This window comes from Petromyzon marinus, chromosome 11, assembly GCF_048934315.1.
Source record: "Petromyzon marinus isolate PM22_M1 ecotype Great Lakes invasive population chromosome 11, UKy_Petmar_22M1.pri1.0, whole genome shotgun sequence".
Taxonomy (NCBI): domain Eukaryota; kingdom Metazoa; phylum Chordata; class Hyperoartia; order Petromyzontiformes; family Petromyzontidae; genus Petromyzon; species Petromyzon marinus.
In genome coordinates this window covers 1,431,532-1,448,608 of record NC_133677.1, presented here as the reverse complement: position 1 = coordinate 1,448,608, position 17,077 = coordinate 1,431,532, and the positions used below count along the sequence as shown (strand labels likewise).

General features: G+C 52.5%; 1 protein-coding gene across 4 annotated transcripts in view; it reads right to left on the bottom strand.

The window, feature by feature from the left end:
* Window positions 1–2,140: 2,140 nt before the first annotated feature.
* The window catches only part of KIF20B (kinesin family member 20B), a 39,740-nt gene continuing 24,803 nt past the window's right edge, over window positions 2,141–17,077 (bottom strand). For 3 of the 4 annotated variants that reach the window (XM_032952448.2, XM_032952447.2, XM_032952450.2), the window contains exons 23-30: window positions 12,718–12,870; window positions 12,365–12,523; window positions 11,744–11,941; window positions 10,995–11,138; window positions 9,261–9,362; window positions 6,940–7,081; window positions 5,928–6,079; window positions 2,141–5,567 (exon numbers count right to left, since the gene is read on the bottom strand). In XM_032952448.2, the coding sequence (XP_032808339.2) occupies window positions 5,484–5,567; window positions 5,928–6,079; window positions 6,940–7,081; window positions 9,261–9,362; window positions 10,995–11,138; window positions 11,744–11,941; window positions 12,365–12,523; window positions 12,718–12,870 (1,134 nt within the window). In that variant the 3' untranslated portion in view covers window positions 2,141–5,483. Of the gene's footprint in view, window positions 5,568–5,927; window positions 6,080–6,939; window positions 7,082–7,133; window positions 8,915–9,260; window positions 9,363–10,994; window positions 11,139–11,743; window positions 11,942–12,364; window positions 12,524–12,717; window positions 12,871–17,077 lie in introns of those variants that run through there. The other variant, XM_032952451.2, reaches the window with a different exon arrangement.

Sequence of the window (17,077 nt, the reverse complement as noted above, 5' to 3'; positions counted from 1 at the left end):
AGATGATGTGCATGTTGGCCTCGTGCTGAGAGGAAACAAAGAAGATGCAAGTACAAAGACTGTGGAGTTTAGAGACGCAAAGATTCGCACAGAGACCTGTCGACTCACACTGAAACAGAGACTCACAAAGAGACTCATAGACTCAGGCAGAGACCCATAGACTCACATGGAGACCTGTCGACTCACACTGAAAGACAGAGACTTACAAAGAGATCCATAGACTCAGGCAGAGACCCATAGACTCGCATGGAGACCTGTCGACTCACACTGAAACACAGACTCACAAAGAGACCCATAGACTCACAAAGAGACCCATAGACTCGCATGGAGACCTGTCGACTCACACTGAAACAGACTCACAAAGAGACCCATAGACTCAGGCAGAGACCCATAGACTCGCATGGAGACCTGTCGACTCACACTGAAACACAGAGACTCACAAATAGACCCATACTCACAAAGAGACCCATAGACTCGCATGGAGACCTGTCGACTCACACTGAAACACAGAGACTCACAAAGAGATCCAAAGACTCACATGGAGACCCACAGATTAGAGAGGCAATGGAAATGCCGACGGTGCAGGGCAGGAGTAGAGGGAGGCCGAGGGGGGCAGCGCGACCCTTCGTGTTAGAGAACGGTCCACGGAAGTGAATATCACAGAACTACTCCTTGCAAAACCCCTGCACGTGACCCATGGTCTACACACAGAGTGGAGGGCAGCACCGTCCTACCCGCTCTGCCATATGAGAGGAACGATTGTGGTGTCGTGATGGTCACAATGATACTCTCGGGGCAGGAATCTTAGCGCAACAAAAACATGCGGAACCAAATGTAATGTGGTGGGGGTTTTTGTTTTGTTGAAGGGTCATTGGTCAGCGAGCTGACGACCGTCAACTTTACACGCGACCACCCGGCTTAGTCACGGGGCAGCTGATGCCAGGAGCCGAACCCAGACACTCAGCGGTGCCAGACTCCGGGGCTATGAATTATTTGACGTCCTATGGTGCGGCCCGGCCATGCGTTATTTATTGGCGAGTTTTTTTTTATATTTTAACCGTGAGTGCAGCTCGCGATGCCTGGGGGGCGCGCTGAAGTGATAAGACGGGGGGGTGGCAGCTGGGCGAGTTGGAAGGGTGTGGGGGGCATGGGGCGGTGGGCATGGGGCGGGAGGCATGGAGCGGGGGGCATGGGGCGGTGGGCATGGGGCGGGGGGCATGGGGCATGGGATGGGGGGCATGGGGTGGGGAGCGGCGGCGCAGCGGTCAGCGCACTGCGCTACGAACCCGGCGACGCGCGTTCGATTCCCGCTCACAACCGACGAGTGGCGAATATATTTGAGCCGGAACTGTGCATCCCCTATGTCGACTCGGCCGTAAATTACTAACTTGGTGCGTTAAACATCAGCACTGGGGGGAGACAAAGGAGTGGTGTTGGCCGCCACCCCTCCGTGTGCCGTGCCGGCCGGAGAGGAGGGAGGAGGCTGGGCGGGTGACTGGGGAAAGGAAGATATGAAATATGTACAATGTTTTATTGGATTGGGCAGCGGGGGTGATGCGGGAAGACACCCATGTCAGCCCCTCGCCTCGCACTAACTCGCTCCGAGAAGGGTTCACTTTGCGGGCCGTGACGCACGGGGGATCGTGTCAGGGAAGGAAGGAGGGGCGGGGGGGAGTAAAAGAAATCCACAGAAGCTCCGACGCATTTAAACAGAAAACTTCCACATGTGATCTAAAAACCCATCCTCCCTGCTCTAACACACACCTCCCGCACACCGTGCGTCTCTCGAGTTCATGCAGCCGTTAGAACACGCTCTCTATCCACCATACGGAGTCATCGCGTTCGAAATAATTCAGTCGTTGCGGAGCAGGCACGAGGGGATTCTTGTTCGGAATCCGTGGCCCCACGGGCAAGGCGGCGGCTGCGCACGCCTGGAGTCCATCCAGCGCTGGTGGAAGCAACATTGGGTCGCCGGGTTCATAGCGTCGTGCGCCGACCACTACGTCACCGCTCCCCCACGCAAACCAAAGATCCAGCAGCTTAAAGCAGTAGCGGCTTAACGGTCGCTGTGAGCGAGCACTTAACACGGCACAAGGGGAGATGGGTGAGCGGCACCGCACCCATCCTCCTTCGTCTCCCCAATGTTCGCACGTTCACACACCGCACCTGGAAGTCATTTACGGCTGCATCGACCTCAGGAAAGCCCAGGACCAGTTCAGATCTTGAACGAGGATCGCTGGGTTCGTAGCTCAATGTGTTAACCACTTCACTCCGGCTCACCACAACGCGTGTTCACATACACAAGGGACAGTTTTTTTTAAAGTGTTTATTAAGTGTGAAAAATACTGCTGTTGCTAATAAAAGCGGAATCATTATTTCCATTTAAACAAAAGCATACGTTCTTATTCATCGAGATTTTGCTGACGGTTTAGATTTGCTGAAGGTCAGACGATCCAAGCGACACAACAGCTCCCGGTGCATAACTCTCCGCGTGTTTTGCCATTCACACGAATTATATTTCTCCATAAAATTCCGATCGCGAACGCAGAGTCCGACGGTACAAAACCAAAATATATATATAGAGAACCACAGCATCAAGGAACGAGACGAGTAGGATCACCGAGACAAAAAGACGATCACATACCTCCCTCTCAGACTGCTCTAAATCACCATCCGTTTCAAAATCTGTCCAACACCAGCGATGATTATCCAAACCGGTCCTGGGCCTCCTTCCCGAGGTCGACTCGGTCTCAAATGAGTACCTGGTGCAGTGATAAAAAAACATCTGCACTAGGAAGACAAAGGCGGCCGGGCGTGGTGCTGGCAACCCACCCCCTCGTGTACCGTTCCGGCCTTCATAGGTGCTCGCTAAAAGCACTTGCCCCAACAGTCTGTTAAGGCTATACGGGGGATCTTTGTCTTTGTGTGCGTGCGTGTGCGGCAGCGTCGCCAAATGGCTATCCGCTTGTCAAACGTGAAACCGTGCGTAAATAAAATTAAAACTCAAAAGGGGATTTCCCCTGTGAACTCGCGTCGCCGCGCGGACGGCAATTCCAGTGCGAAAACCGGTTTAGTGTTGAATGTACACACACTCGTGTATATGTATTCACATGTGCACAGGTCTCCCGTTCGTTTCCCACATCGCTACCGCGTGTTGCACGCTCCCCAGCGAGCTGGGGGGCACGCGGACCGACACGTCCGGGACACCGTGCCGAGCAACTGAATGAGAAAAAAAAACACCCACATGGGAGAGCGGAACAGCACGAGCGCGGAAGGAAAAAAACCCTACGCAGTGGTACATATACATACATATAGATTTCTGGCAAAGTGATCGAAATGAAAGCATTAAGGCGGTTACGAGTCTATGGCTCGCTCGGCTCGGGGACGGCTGCCAAAAAGAAACAAAAATATCTGGCGCTATCTACCTTGAATGTTCACAGCGTGCAGCCGCAGGTGGGGCACGCAGGCTGCATTAGCAGACTCAAGGTCGCTTTCTCGCGAGCACGGATCAAAGGTTTGCTGCGTGGAACCATGACCAATTTGTCCCCTCCCAGCTTGGTGGTCCCCCATTTGTGGTTCACGATTCGGCTCTTCGACAATCGCATTACAAGTGTTGGTGAATGCGGCGGCCTCCAGCGGCTGCAGGTGACCCAATCACATAAAACGTATCCACATTCTTTTTATAATCGATTCTCACACACACACACGAGATTCGATATATGCATCATCATCAATCCACCTGTCACAATGCTGCCACGTAGAAACTCACACGACACCTGCACACCAACTGATTTCATCACTCTCCTCGATGGACATCCTCACGAGCACAGCAATGGAAATGTAATTGATGAATAGTGGTATATTGTTACCCGCCTACATTCCATCGCCAGGCTCTTCCTGCTAAATCAAACCTCCTGCACGCGATGGAGCCACGCTGTCAGCTGCGTACCCCCCCCACCACCCCCGTCTCCTCATACTCACGGCCGTCAGGAAACAGCGGCAGCAATACCACTGCTGCACCTGACACCAGAATCACGACAAGCAGAGCAATAAACGCCCTCCCGTGCGCTTCAAACACGCTTCAAACATGCCATCGCCGGCGATTCTCTGTGCTCCCCTCTCATCAGAAAGCTACATCGATGACCGCGCGTGGGGGTGTATACAGCGTCTGTGCTCCAGCCGAGCAAAGTGACAGCAGGAAAGAAGCGACGATGATGATGTGTGGCGGCTGCTTTGAGTGGCATCGGGCCCCAATGACCTCTTTGCTTTGACGTAAAAAATGTTGTACACGTTGTGAATCATAAGGGCTATGGAGCAAGTGGAACGCCGGCATAGCTGTTGGCAGCACGCTGCACCACAAAGCCAGCAACCTGAGTTCCCGATCCCACCACTCTCCCCTATTTCACCAACCTGCACTGACCAGCATGGTGAAGTATGTTTAAAAAGATAAACCCCAGGGCATGGAAAGGTCTTCATCCATTGGTGACTTGAGAATGGCTGAATGTTTGTTTTTGTATGCAGACTGTAACGATGACAAACGTCAGTGGCCGAGGCTCCGGCTCTCTACTCGGACACCCGGAGCGTTAAGCAAATCTCACAATCTAACCCACACCACTAACCCGGGCGGCCGCTAACATTGACCCTGGGCTTCTAAACTGCATTACAGAAAAGTAATGCACGGTTGGCAAGACAACGCATGCACCAGAGTGCGGGCAATAAGTCAAACCGAAAGAGGTCCAGCGCCATAAACTCTCCGCATGTCACACACTCAGGAAGGAGGGGGATAAGAGCCGGTTGTAAATTCGACACGCTCGTAACGTTCCGAGTTCACCTTTTGTGTTCGGGAAAATAAAAACAACTTTGCCTTCATTCGGCTCGCGCTTTAAAACTTTCCCCGTCGGCGTTCGCTCAAATTGTTCCCCGCCGCTCGCTAAAAGCCACGTGCTTTTTTTCCTTAAACTCACGCACGTGCTGCTCATTCACAAAAGTGGCATGTGCTGCCGCCATTTCCGCCGAATCACCGAAAAAAACGATTCTACTCCCCAGCGAGAGGTCGCCGCTGGGTCTGTCGTTCGTTAAGAAACTAAATCAAGTGGGTGCTTAATCACGTCAGAGCTCAAATCTACTCTCGTCAATAAGGATGCAACGACTCGCCCTCTCCACGATTAGATTAACCATCTCCTATTCAATTTGCCAATAGATTTTCTTCTCTTTCGCGGCTGCAGGGGGTTTCCGTGAGCCGATCGTGTACACAAATCAGAAACAATCCGTTCTTGACATGACGCAAGCGGGCTCACGTCGTCGTGAGCCCGAGGAGCCGTTAGGCTCGCCGAACAGTTCCATCGCCACCCCGCTCACCAATTACAAAACCGCTCGCTTCGTTCTCCGGTGGATGTGCCTCGTGAGGTTGAGACCGGGATACATTTCTTCGGTGCAGACTCCGGACTCTCGAGCGCGAGAAGTGCCAGCGACGCGTCTCCCCGTCACTGCTTGCGCCTGCGCAGCTGCCGCATGATGGTGTTGTGGTCGCTCTCCTTCTCCGCGTTCTGCTGCTTGTTGTCCACAAACTGCGCACGCACACAAACATCCCCCACGTAGCCCTTTAACGTACCGTTGGGGGGCGAGTGCTGTTAGCGAGCACCTATTAAGGCCGTCACGGCGCACGAGCCAGTAGGGTGGCCAGCTCTGCGCTCGGCCGACTTTGTATCCCCAGTGCTGATGTGCGCACACCGTGCCAGGTGCTCTGAAGCATCCCAGGGGAGGCCAGGGGACTCGTTCATATATTCGCCACGAGTGTTGGCCGTGAGCGGAAATCGTACTCGGGATGCCAGATGTGTAGCGCAGTGCGCCAACCCCTCTCCACCACCACCACCCCCCACCAACGCGGCATACACGCGCACGAGTGGGGCGAGGGTGGCCCGTCTCACCGTGTGCGACGAGAAGTCCATGGGAGAGGAGATCTCCAGCTTCAGCAACTTGCGCTTGCACTTCCTCTTGCCGAGCGGCGGTGTCTTGGCAGCATCGGCGGCGGTGGCGTTCACCGCCTCCGCGGACTTGAAGGTGCTCGCGATCTGCTTGGCTGCGGAGACAAAGGAGAGGCACGGCGTGGGTGGAGGCGCCGGGCGTCAGCACCGACGGCGCCCTGCGCCCTCTCTGGCAGCGGTGACGTCACCGGAAAGGCCACGAGCACGCCAGGGGCCAAGCGACGCGGAGAGTTCGCAGTTGCCGGCGAACGTCACCGGAAAGCTGTCGCCGTCCTTGTTGTTGTTAGCAGTTTAACACGTAGGCTTTCACGACCAACATTATTATCCATCATGAAGGTTTGTTTTCAGTAAGATCGTTTGTTCACGTGACAAACCGTACCGATTGTCTCTGCCGGGTGGTGGTGTGTTAACGACACATTTATATTTACGCGACCTAACCCAAAACAACGAACTTTATTGTGAATTGTTGGTAGCAGTCCACGTGACTGTCGGTCATCACGGTCACTGCTTTTTGTTGTACGACACAATTATAAGGAAATGTGGGTTTGCATGGCATCACAATACAATATCCTTCATCTCACAAAGCCGTTGTCAGCAGTCATTGCTGTAAGGTCTTCTGCGAGTGATAATTGTTATTTCCAGTTGTTCGTAAGGCTTTGTCAGTAAATCACGGCTGCTGTAGTACAATGAGGATGTGTACAGGGTCTTAATGAGACGGCATGCCAAGATACTGCTGTTAGCAGTCACTGCTGTTGTTCACGGTCAATGCCAGAATACATTCTCATTGTAAGTCATCACTTGTGAGGATAGTTGTTGTGAGCACTCATCGCAAGTACACGTTAGTACTGGCACTGTTCGGAGTCACAGTTAGTTCCCACTTCCGTCTACGGCCCTTGTTAGCGTCCACCGTCACTGCCCGTCGTATAGAGCAGCCGTAGCGGCCGCGATCAGTTACCGCAGCTCTTGAGGCGCGTGGGGGAGCTCTGCAGGAAGTCTCCGATGCGCTGCATGGGTCCCGTCGCACCGGTGTCCCCGCCACAGTTCCCCGCTCCGAGCCTCGTGCCGGCGCTCGCCGTCTTCCCCGACGCGCCGCCGTCCTGGTTAGGGGGGATGGGGCGGGGGCGGAAGTCACATGGGTAAAACCAAACTATTTTTTTATTTTACCAGGTAAGGCCCACTGAGCTATGTAGCTCTTTTTCAGAAGCGACCTGGCCATCACAAATGATAGCTCAACGAAGTGGCTTATCATGTGGACATCGATCAATTAAAATTTTTCATTCGTAATTGGGATTTGCGTTCGGACCACGTAATGCATGCCGTACATTTTTGTTTTTGTCGTGTAACCCTCCACCACCCGACACAGCCAAACTAATTGCACCGTCACGTGGTGGGCAATCGTCTTAACAACACGCCAATTTCTATTGTTTCATCTCACATCACCAGTAAAGTGACAAACGATTCTCAGAAGCAAAACTTAAGCAGGACAGAAAACAGGAAATCATTCTGCCTTAATGAAACATATTGGCTGCGAAAAAAAACCCTACGCATTCAGTGGACAACATTTTTATTCATAACGAGGGGGAGAGCACGCTACGGCTGAAGGTCTCTTCTTTTCATTTTCTAAAGGGGGACCAGGATCACGAACACACGAGATTCTGTGCGTGCGATCGCCGTGGTGGAGAGGAGACGCAGGTGCGTGTGCGTTATTGCACAGCCGCCCGGAAGGAATCGCGTGAGCGAGCGTGTGCAGGGGAGCACGCAACAGGGATACAGCACTGGCGTGCTGCAACGTGATGGTTCAGCCCCAACGGGTGACATTGGATTAATCATTAACGAACGCGGAGTCATCTTAGAATGAGCGCGCTTAATAAATGTATGAAGTATAATTACAGAATGAGGGCTTCGCAAACTGCTAAATCAGCAGGGCTATGATGTTAAAAAGTAGGTGTCAGTACAGCAAGTGGGTTTTTTTGACTCCTTCTCTAGAGGTTTGAGTGCATGCATGGTGGTGTTTTTCCAGGTTCTCCGGCCTCCTCCCACGTGACACCAAACACGCCTACACGACATCGATAAAAACATCCCAACGTAAGCAGGAACCCTCCCAAAAACGAGCCTGGAGACTCGGCGAGGCTCTCCTGGGTCAATAAAGGGCATTGTTATTATTTTACAGCAAGGACTTAATGTATGTGCTTCAAACTAGGCACGTAATGATTTCGCACCACCCCGGCCGTGTGATAAATTGCCGTGATGCACGGCCGCAAATCCATTCGAGAATCAATTCTGTATCGGCCGGGGCTTGCCGTCTTGTTTGCATTGTCTCCAGTTTATACCCGCCTTGTTTGTGCACTAGTGTCGAGTCAATTACCCTAAACGTAACATTAGCATATCGATAATTTAGCGCACGGCGTAAACGGACACATCCTCCACGTTTAATTCCACGCACGACCCAAGGGTTGCCTACATTCGCAGCCTTATCTGCATGACTTGTTCTGCCCGTTCGTTCCTTTTAGTCAAAAGTGTAACGCTGACCAATCGTTTGCATGCAACATAAACGGTCCATTGTGAACGCACGACATTCAACGCACGCGTCGCGAGCCTAAGAGTTGATCTTAATTGTTGCTCGCCTAATTATGACACCGCAGAAGCCGGATATGAGCACACATGCTCGTATCAGAAATTTACCTTTTACTTCCCCCCCACCAGTGTAACGTACGAATGTGTTTCTTATGTCAGAATTGTGCTTATATAGGGTGCGCTTATACGCAGCATTCTGAGACTTAATGAATGTGCTGTAAACCGCGACCCTGTGATTTGCTTCTCATCGCTTATCGTTAATAGCGGAGTGGAGACCGAGAGGGGGCAGAGGAAGACAGCCGAAGAGATGGCAGCGGCGAGAAGGCGTCTCGAGGTACAGAGGCCATGAGGAGCAACTGAGGAAAGGAAGGATATGGAAAGAAACGGGGGGAAAGGCATTTGCGCAGAGCAGTGGGACGTTACAGGCCGACTCACACAGAGTTCCATAGACTCGCACAGAGACCCGTAGATTCGCAGAGACCCATAGACATATCACAGAGGAAGACAGCGGAAGAGCTGGCAAGAAGGGCTGGGAGGCTACAGATGGACCGGAACGACTACTACAGACAGGAAGGAGCGGAAAAAATGTGGGAGGCATTTTCTTTTCTGCAGTCGAAATGTAGAGGCTGACAGCAGCACCAGCAGCAACTTGTCGTTAGACCTGCAAGGTTGGCCACTCTGTTCTCACCACGTGTCACTCACCTGCTCACAGCCGCCCTTCAGCTGAGTTTTGCTCCTCAGCTTCATCAACCGGCTGCCGCTCCGGCCCTCATCGCTGGCTTTCAGGGGAGAGGGAACCTTGGCCTGCGACAAGAAGACGTGCACATGGTTGTTTGGGATGGTGCTCCCCTCTGCCTCACCACGGTGCTCCATCGATTGTCACAATTCGAGGCCAAGGACTCGATTCGACGATAGTTTTGTGTTGCGTCTCTTCCGCGCTCTCCGTCTCGTCTGTACTCTCCATGTGGTTCGTAACGTCTATCGTTGTTTTATTGAACAGTAGGTTGTCACAACCATAATCATGAGGCTTTGTACTTGCGTGATCTAACCAAGAGATCAGTTGTGAATGACCGACTAACGTGTTTGTATTGTCCATCGCCTGTCCTGTTTATATTGAGTCTTGTTTATTCCAGTATCGTGAAGGTAAGATTAACATTTATTTGCATGTATTGCAAATAATTGATATGAACGTCATTCAACGCACGTGCTGTAAGTGCTAGGCTTGTACCGATTCGGCCACCCGGCAATTAATTAAATGGTCATAATCCCGGGTCGCGATTGGAGTCGAAAATCGATTCTTTTCACCTCATATTCAATTTCTCGTTTAAATTTGTTTCTCGTGTTTGCATCTTATACAGTTTTGCTCGCCTCAAACGTAAGAGCTGCAGAAATCGCGAATCTAAAAGGCACCACGTTCACGGCAGCTCAGGCTCAGTGTCTCCGACACGGCCATTACAAACCCCCCGGGACACCCACCCCAACTTGCAAACCCGGTTTTATTAACGGGCGGCTGAAACCCAGACTCGAATCCCAGGATCTCAGCGGTGGTACCTTTGACCTCTGAGCCAGCCGGCTGCCTCCAAACGTAAGAATCGATGTTGGTCGATCAATCTACACGCCCGGCAAGTTACGCACAAAAGGGGAGCAACGGCAGGCGGAAATATGACAAGGCTCGCAGAGCTATTTCACATTCCTTCACGGCCATTGACCAGCCCGGGGTCTGCAGGTCTCCGCCGCTGCCAGGACCCCCTCCGCAAAATGAGACGCGACATCTCATTTCCGTTCTAATATTAAAACGTCCACGTGCAGAGGGGACTGTATTATATAAAATTATAAATTCCGCTTTGGGACGGAGAGAGTGCGGAGTAGCGGGGGCTGCGTCGCACGAGCACGTTTGACGGTGAGCGGAGTTGACAGCGAAAGCCACTATGCCGTCGTCTGGCCCCCACTCATCTGCATGCACGCCAAAGTAGCCGTGCGCCACGGAGGCTTCGGCGAGCCCGCCTCGCGGAAAGCTCGCCCGAGCACTTAGCTGAAACGCGTGGCAGGACATCGGGAGGAGGCCTGGGGACTGCCAGCGTCGTCTTGCACTGAAGCACGGTGGGGGTGTGCGATTCACAAGGTGGCAGATGGGGAATTTTCAGCCCCGGTTAAAATGTCCTCCGTGCGCATTTCTGAATTATCTGCCAGGTTTTCTGTGAGATGGCCTCGGCTAACGTGGACTCGATATCTTTGTGCTGGTGAAAACAAGCATCGCTGACTGATGACGGCATCTCCTCCCGCGATATGACTCAACAGTCATGTTCTTTTAAGTCTCGTTTTGTACCGTTCGTCTCGTCTGTACCGGCCGTTTTGTTTGTAGCATCGGGGGAAGAAACGACTGCGTGCACGGCTCTCGTGCAAACAAACACGGGCGGCCGGAGCACCAGCGCTCACCGAGGACTTCAGCAGCTGGTGCTGTTTGAGCGGGGAGAGGTGGATGGCGAGCTGAGAGCGCGGGAAGCGCGGAACGTGGCCTCCCCCGTCCACCGACACGTCCGAGCGGTCGAGCACCACGGTGTCGCAGTCACCGGGGCACGCCTGCAGGGGGGGGCGGTGGGGACGGCGCGGTGGAGACGGGGGCGAGCTCGTTAGCGCCCGTTACAACCCGTTAGCGCTCATTAGCTCGATGCTTGTCATCGTGACATGAAACTATGTTGGGACTAAAATCGTCACCATTATCAACTGCTGTATTAAGGGCTCCCCAGCCCCCCATCCCCCCCCCACCATCGCTATCGTTCACCGTCCTACAATACCACAATCCACTCGCGTTCCTTTGGCTGCCATTCCATCATCAATATCGTCCATTGGCCATGCCAAACAAGGTGGTGACCCTAATGCTGCCACCGGCTGATCCTGCTCCTGATGCTGCACCTGCTGATGATCATATGCCCAGTGGCCTGTATTTGCAATTAAACAGACATTAAACGGTGAACAGATAACCGATAATGATTATGATGACAAATTATGACGGTCATGTCGATGATGACTGATGGATGATGATAGCAATGAGAATGATGATTGATGGATGATGAAAATAATAATTAATTGAATGGAAAGAATGACGATGATCAGTGACCCACATCATTTCACCGTCCGATCCAGGTATAAAGTCGTGCGGTATCTCCCGCGGCGCTGATGCTCACCAGTCGTGGCTGTTTGCTGTTGCGTCTGCGCCGTGACTCTAGGGACTTGTCCTCCTCCTCGTCCTCCCCCTCCTCCTCCACCTCCTCCTCCTCGGGGCGACGCCTGCGGACGGCGCTGGTCCGTTGAGGCGGTGACTCCGTGGCGCGGCGCGGCGCTCCCTTCGGCTGCGCGGCGCTTCCCTCTGTCTCGCCGGGCGCCTGCGTTCCAGCGAGAGGTTAGGCCTCGACAGCGCCGACGCCTCACACCAATGACATCCCCGACGCAAGCTCTACCACTCGGATACTATCTTTGACTCCAACCTCACGCCTCACACCAGCCATAGCTCGCCCACCACCGACCCTAATCCTTAACCCAGCCCCCACAGCTATAACTTTCTCTACCACCAAACTGCCTTAGTGTCTTAACTCTATCCCTGACACCATCCTTACAGTCCAAATCATATAACTAGCCCTTACCCCTAGCGGTTAGCACTAACCTTTAGCAAACGCTATCCCTACAGACCTAAATCCAGCTCTCTCGCCAACCATACAACCCAATCACTCTCATTCATCAGAACCCTAACGCCGGTCGCCCTAACAAGCGCGAGCCCCCAACTGTGACCTCGTGCTCCGGTCGCCCACCTTGGCGGCGGCGTTGGCCGCGACGACGGCGTTCAGACGGCTGATCTCGGCATCGCGCTCAGCGAGCGCCGTGCGCAGGGAGTCGAACTCGGAGGCCAGGCCCGAGGCGAGGAGGTCGCGCTCCTCGCGCCACGCGCGCAGCTCCTGCTCCTTCTTGCTCTGCAGGCCGTGACGATCCCGGAAAAAAAACACGGAAGAACAACCGTGAAAACGCACCAACTGGATACCTTTCCACCTCCAACTGTTCATACTTGGCGCTGTACACGTACGACAGTGCGCAAAGCTTTTGAGAGATTTTTGCGCGCAGGTTTCCGAGCGTCCGTGTGCCAAGTCCGAGGGGGCAGGACCCTCACCTCCACCTCCTGGATTTGCTTCTGCAGCTTCTCGCGCTCCGCCGCCCACCGCTTCACCTCCACGTTGCGCCGCTGCTCGGCCTCCTTCAGCTGCGACGTCAGTTCCCGCTGCGCTTCCTTCCAGCGACTGTCTAGCGGTGTCACAACCGGCTCCTGTTGGGGTACACACCAAGATAAAGATCCCGCCGTATAGCGGAATGAGTGCCGTTAGCGAGCACCTAATAAGGTCAGCACAGCACACACGAGAGGCTGGGTGGCCAAGCACCACACTTGGCCGCCTTTGTCTCCCACAGTGCTGACGTTTACACAATGCACCAGTGCGCGCTAACCACAGAACTATCGCTCCCCACACACACACACACACACGCTCGCACACACACGCGTGCAAAGGTCACGTTAAACGGTGCAGCTCTGCTACAAGTAGATTTGTTGTGCGACACCGCAGGCTCGGCGCTTTTGTTTTGCCACGCGATTGCGTATGCAATGCTACCGAGCCGTTAAACTCTAACGCCACCCTCATTTAACCAGAATATGTGGTCCATGGACTACGGGTGCTCCGCAAGGTCATGGAAAGCGGTTTGCGGAACTGTTACACATACTACGATTTAGAGTAGTTTACATTTTTTTTAAACACGTTAATTTCTTATCGCTAAGCTGATTACCAATGAAAGCCTCACTGAGTCTACCGGTTCTTTTTCAGGCAGGTCCTTTCAAGTTTGCACTGGTATGGGGGGCCACGGTTGCTTTTGAGTAATTTTGCAGTGTAAATTTTAAAATTTGACGAACTTGGGACCATGATGCTGGCACACAATGGCCTGCCTCGGTTTCAAATGACGTCACGGGATCCCTTTAGAGTCCGCCGCGAATCAGCCGGCACCTCCTGGTGTACGGCGAGCACACACAATAACCAGGGTGGACCGCTGGATTGGGACCGTGAAGCTCTGCGACGAGGGGCGATTACGCTGCCGCCGGGGTCACTGCCCCGTCACGGTGATCCGCGACAAGAGCGCGAGGGTTGACAGATTCCCGCGGGTTCAGAAAGAGCAGGGAACCAACGAGCTTGAGCCGCGCATGTTAACCGCAATGTGTCTCTGAAAACCACTACACAGAAATGCGGCCTCACGATAAAAACTAAATAAAAGATGTCAGCAGAGTGTAGTTAGCGATGCACATAACCGAATGCCCCCACACAAATCCGTTTTCTTTCCCGCCAAGCAAAACCCATGCAATGCAGTAAATTAAATCGACTTATTATGTACGCGGTAACTTAAAATGTCATCCCCAATTCATGTTTTTAATGCGTAAAACGGCCGGTACACAGCTTATCTGGAGCGGTAGCGTCACGCATGGTGACCGATAAACAAACCCAGGTAGCCGAGATCGTAGCATGGTCTATAAATCCCTGCAGTACCGTGCCGCACACACACACACACATATAAATATTAGTCACACAGACGTTAGCGGCGAGTGCTGTTGGCGAGCGTCTTTTAAGGCTATCACGGTGCACAATTGGGTGGTGCGGCCAGCACCGAACCCAGCCACCTTTGTCTTCCCCATTGTACATCCCCAACACATTTCACCAAATGTTCATTAAAAGGCTGAGTCGACCTAAGGGAGGACCGTGACACATTCCGATATTGCTTGGCAACGATGTCCTGCGTCACGGTTGGCAATTGAACCCAGGTTGCGGCATTCATAGTCCAGTGAACGAAACCCATGCCTTACCACTCACCACACACACACACAACAACTACAACCGCCATTCGCCACGAAGTGCCGGTGAGGTCACCACGGCGCTTGTGCCAAGCTATGTGCACGTTAAGGCCACGCACGCACGTGCACACACAAAGACAAAGAGACAAGCGCAGGGAGCCGCGCCTGGCACAAGACGCAGGAGTCCCAGTTGGTAATTCCGTACCGAGTTCAACGACTCCAACCGGCAGCCCAATGGAGGCTCGTTGGAAATATCTGCCCGCTTAAGGTGGCCGGGTGGCTCAGAGGTAAGAGCACAAAGATTGCACCCTGGACATCTTGGGTTCCAATCCAGGACCCGTGAACTGAACCGGGCTCTCAAGTGCAGTCAGTGGATGTACCCGACATGGTTAGAGAAGCCGCGCGTCTCTGTGTACCCGTCCCCGGGCCGTACTTCACGCATGCAAATGTAATTGCGCAGCGCTTTAACAGATACCGCATGGGTAATGAGAAACGTCGGCACATTTGTATTTGGCTGTTGATAAAAAAAGTATACATAATTTCAATTTCAAACACTCACACGCGCCCTTGTAACTCGTTTTGCTTGTCTGCCAATTTGATTTAATTGTCCAAACTAATTTGGTTTTCCACTCTCCGATTTGATGAACATGCGTCCCAAGATATATAAATAAAAAACTGCTGGACAAAAAACGACAAACCGAAATAGCGCCTTGAACGCGAAACAAGAGACCAGGCATAAGCAATGTACATTCCCACACACGCACGCACGCACGCCTGTCATCCAGTGCTACGGTGATAAGGATTGGTGGTGAACGTGGAGAATGAGAAGTCTTTCAAACAACATGAGCTGTGAGGCAGCACAGCAAGTGGGTTGAGTTATCCCCTTGCACACTGCGGTGGTGTTTCTCCCGGGCATCTCCCACACAAACCCAAGTACTAGTTTAAGCAAGAGCAGGGCCAACATCCACATGTAGGACCCTCCAGAATATTATTTGAGACTCAGTGGGGCTTTGCTGCTTCATTAAACCACTCATCCTTTGCTCCACTGTGCTATCGATCAATCTTTCTAGACCCATAGACCAGCATCAAGCCTCAAATAACTTCCATGCCAATCATGCAGTGGGGGTCCCCTGTCTCCAGGATCGGAACCACTGCTCTCCATAGTATTCTGTTCAGAAGTAAACTCCTCTTCCCCCCATCCCCGTTCTGCTGTTGAGAATCCACACAATGTCAACACGATCTTACTCCGCGCATCCAGATAAGAGTGAAAAACAATTTCCCGTTCTTGCATGTCTCCCGTTTTAACGATGCTTTGTCCACAAAAACTCAGCAGCAGCAGCAGCAGCGGCTGAGCATGGCCGGCGATAAACACTCCCCCGCACTCGCTCGGGGAAATTAACGCCTCCGGCAGTAACGGCGAAGCAGTCGTTGGTTCCACCACGGGGATAATCCACCGCGGCGATAGACAGTGGCGCCGATAATAGGATCGCCGGGCTCGCGTGCTTCCCTATCGACTGGGTAACGTGACAATTCGCCCCGCTCACGATTCCGATTCCAAAATCAAAAGGTTATTTTTATTTATTCCAGCGAATGAGGCGCCTCCTAGTGGCTGCAGGGGGACATGCAAACCAATGATATACAACGCATAAATTCACAGCTCTTTAGAAATCCACTGCTGGATGACGAAGGCCTCCCCAACGCCGTGTTGGTTTGTTTTATTGTACTTCAACACGCTGGTCAGTGCCGTTTGGCGATGGTTGGTATCAGGCACCCTAGGATCGGTGCTGATACGACTCTTGTCCTGGTCAGAAACACAACTCAGATCGCCAGGTACAGACAGCACGTAAAGAAGGACGACCAGGAGCAGTGCAGGTGTCACTCGCGAACGATGCTAGCCGTCGCTGGGAATTGAACAAGGGTCGCTGGGTTCGTAGCGCAGTGTGCTGATCGCTGCGCCACTGTTCGAAGCCACATCCAGATTAGCCACTTAGAATGTGGATATGTAGTGGCCAAAGATGACGCTAAGCTGTGCGGAACATTATGGCGATGCGTAAAAATGCAATTTGCTTGATAGTTGCGGATGAACATTAATCTCTATATAGATTTAAACTGATGTCTTCTGATCATTTGTGAGACATTTCAACAGAAACCTGATTTGCACCCGTTCAAACCGCATAATGATGGACTGACTGACATTAAACAGATCCTCATGCACACGATAGACGCGTCAAATCTTGCACGTGAAACTCAATTATTTACGTGTACAAATTATGCGCGAGTGATATGCTCATGTTACATTTATGAATGAGGATACAAAGGAGACGGTAATAGCGCCATAAACATTGATTGTCGGATCGTCAACTTGAATCGTGGCAACTGAGGCGCGTCCTGGAAAACTTACAAACCCACACTGTTCCTATTCTCAAGATAACTCATGCTGGCTTAAGAAAACACTGCAATCCACTTTTGATAGATGGTCGCACAATGAACTCAATAATTAATTTGTTCCATTTGTTGCATCCACTTACATCTATCTGCCTTCTCTCCCTACTTAAAAAAAAATGAGATTTCATGGGTTATCGAGTTTATTTTGCTCCCCCACCGGGAAGCGGGGTGGTCGAGGGGCGGGATGCAGAGTGGCGGCGCA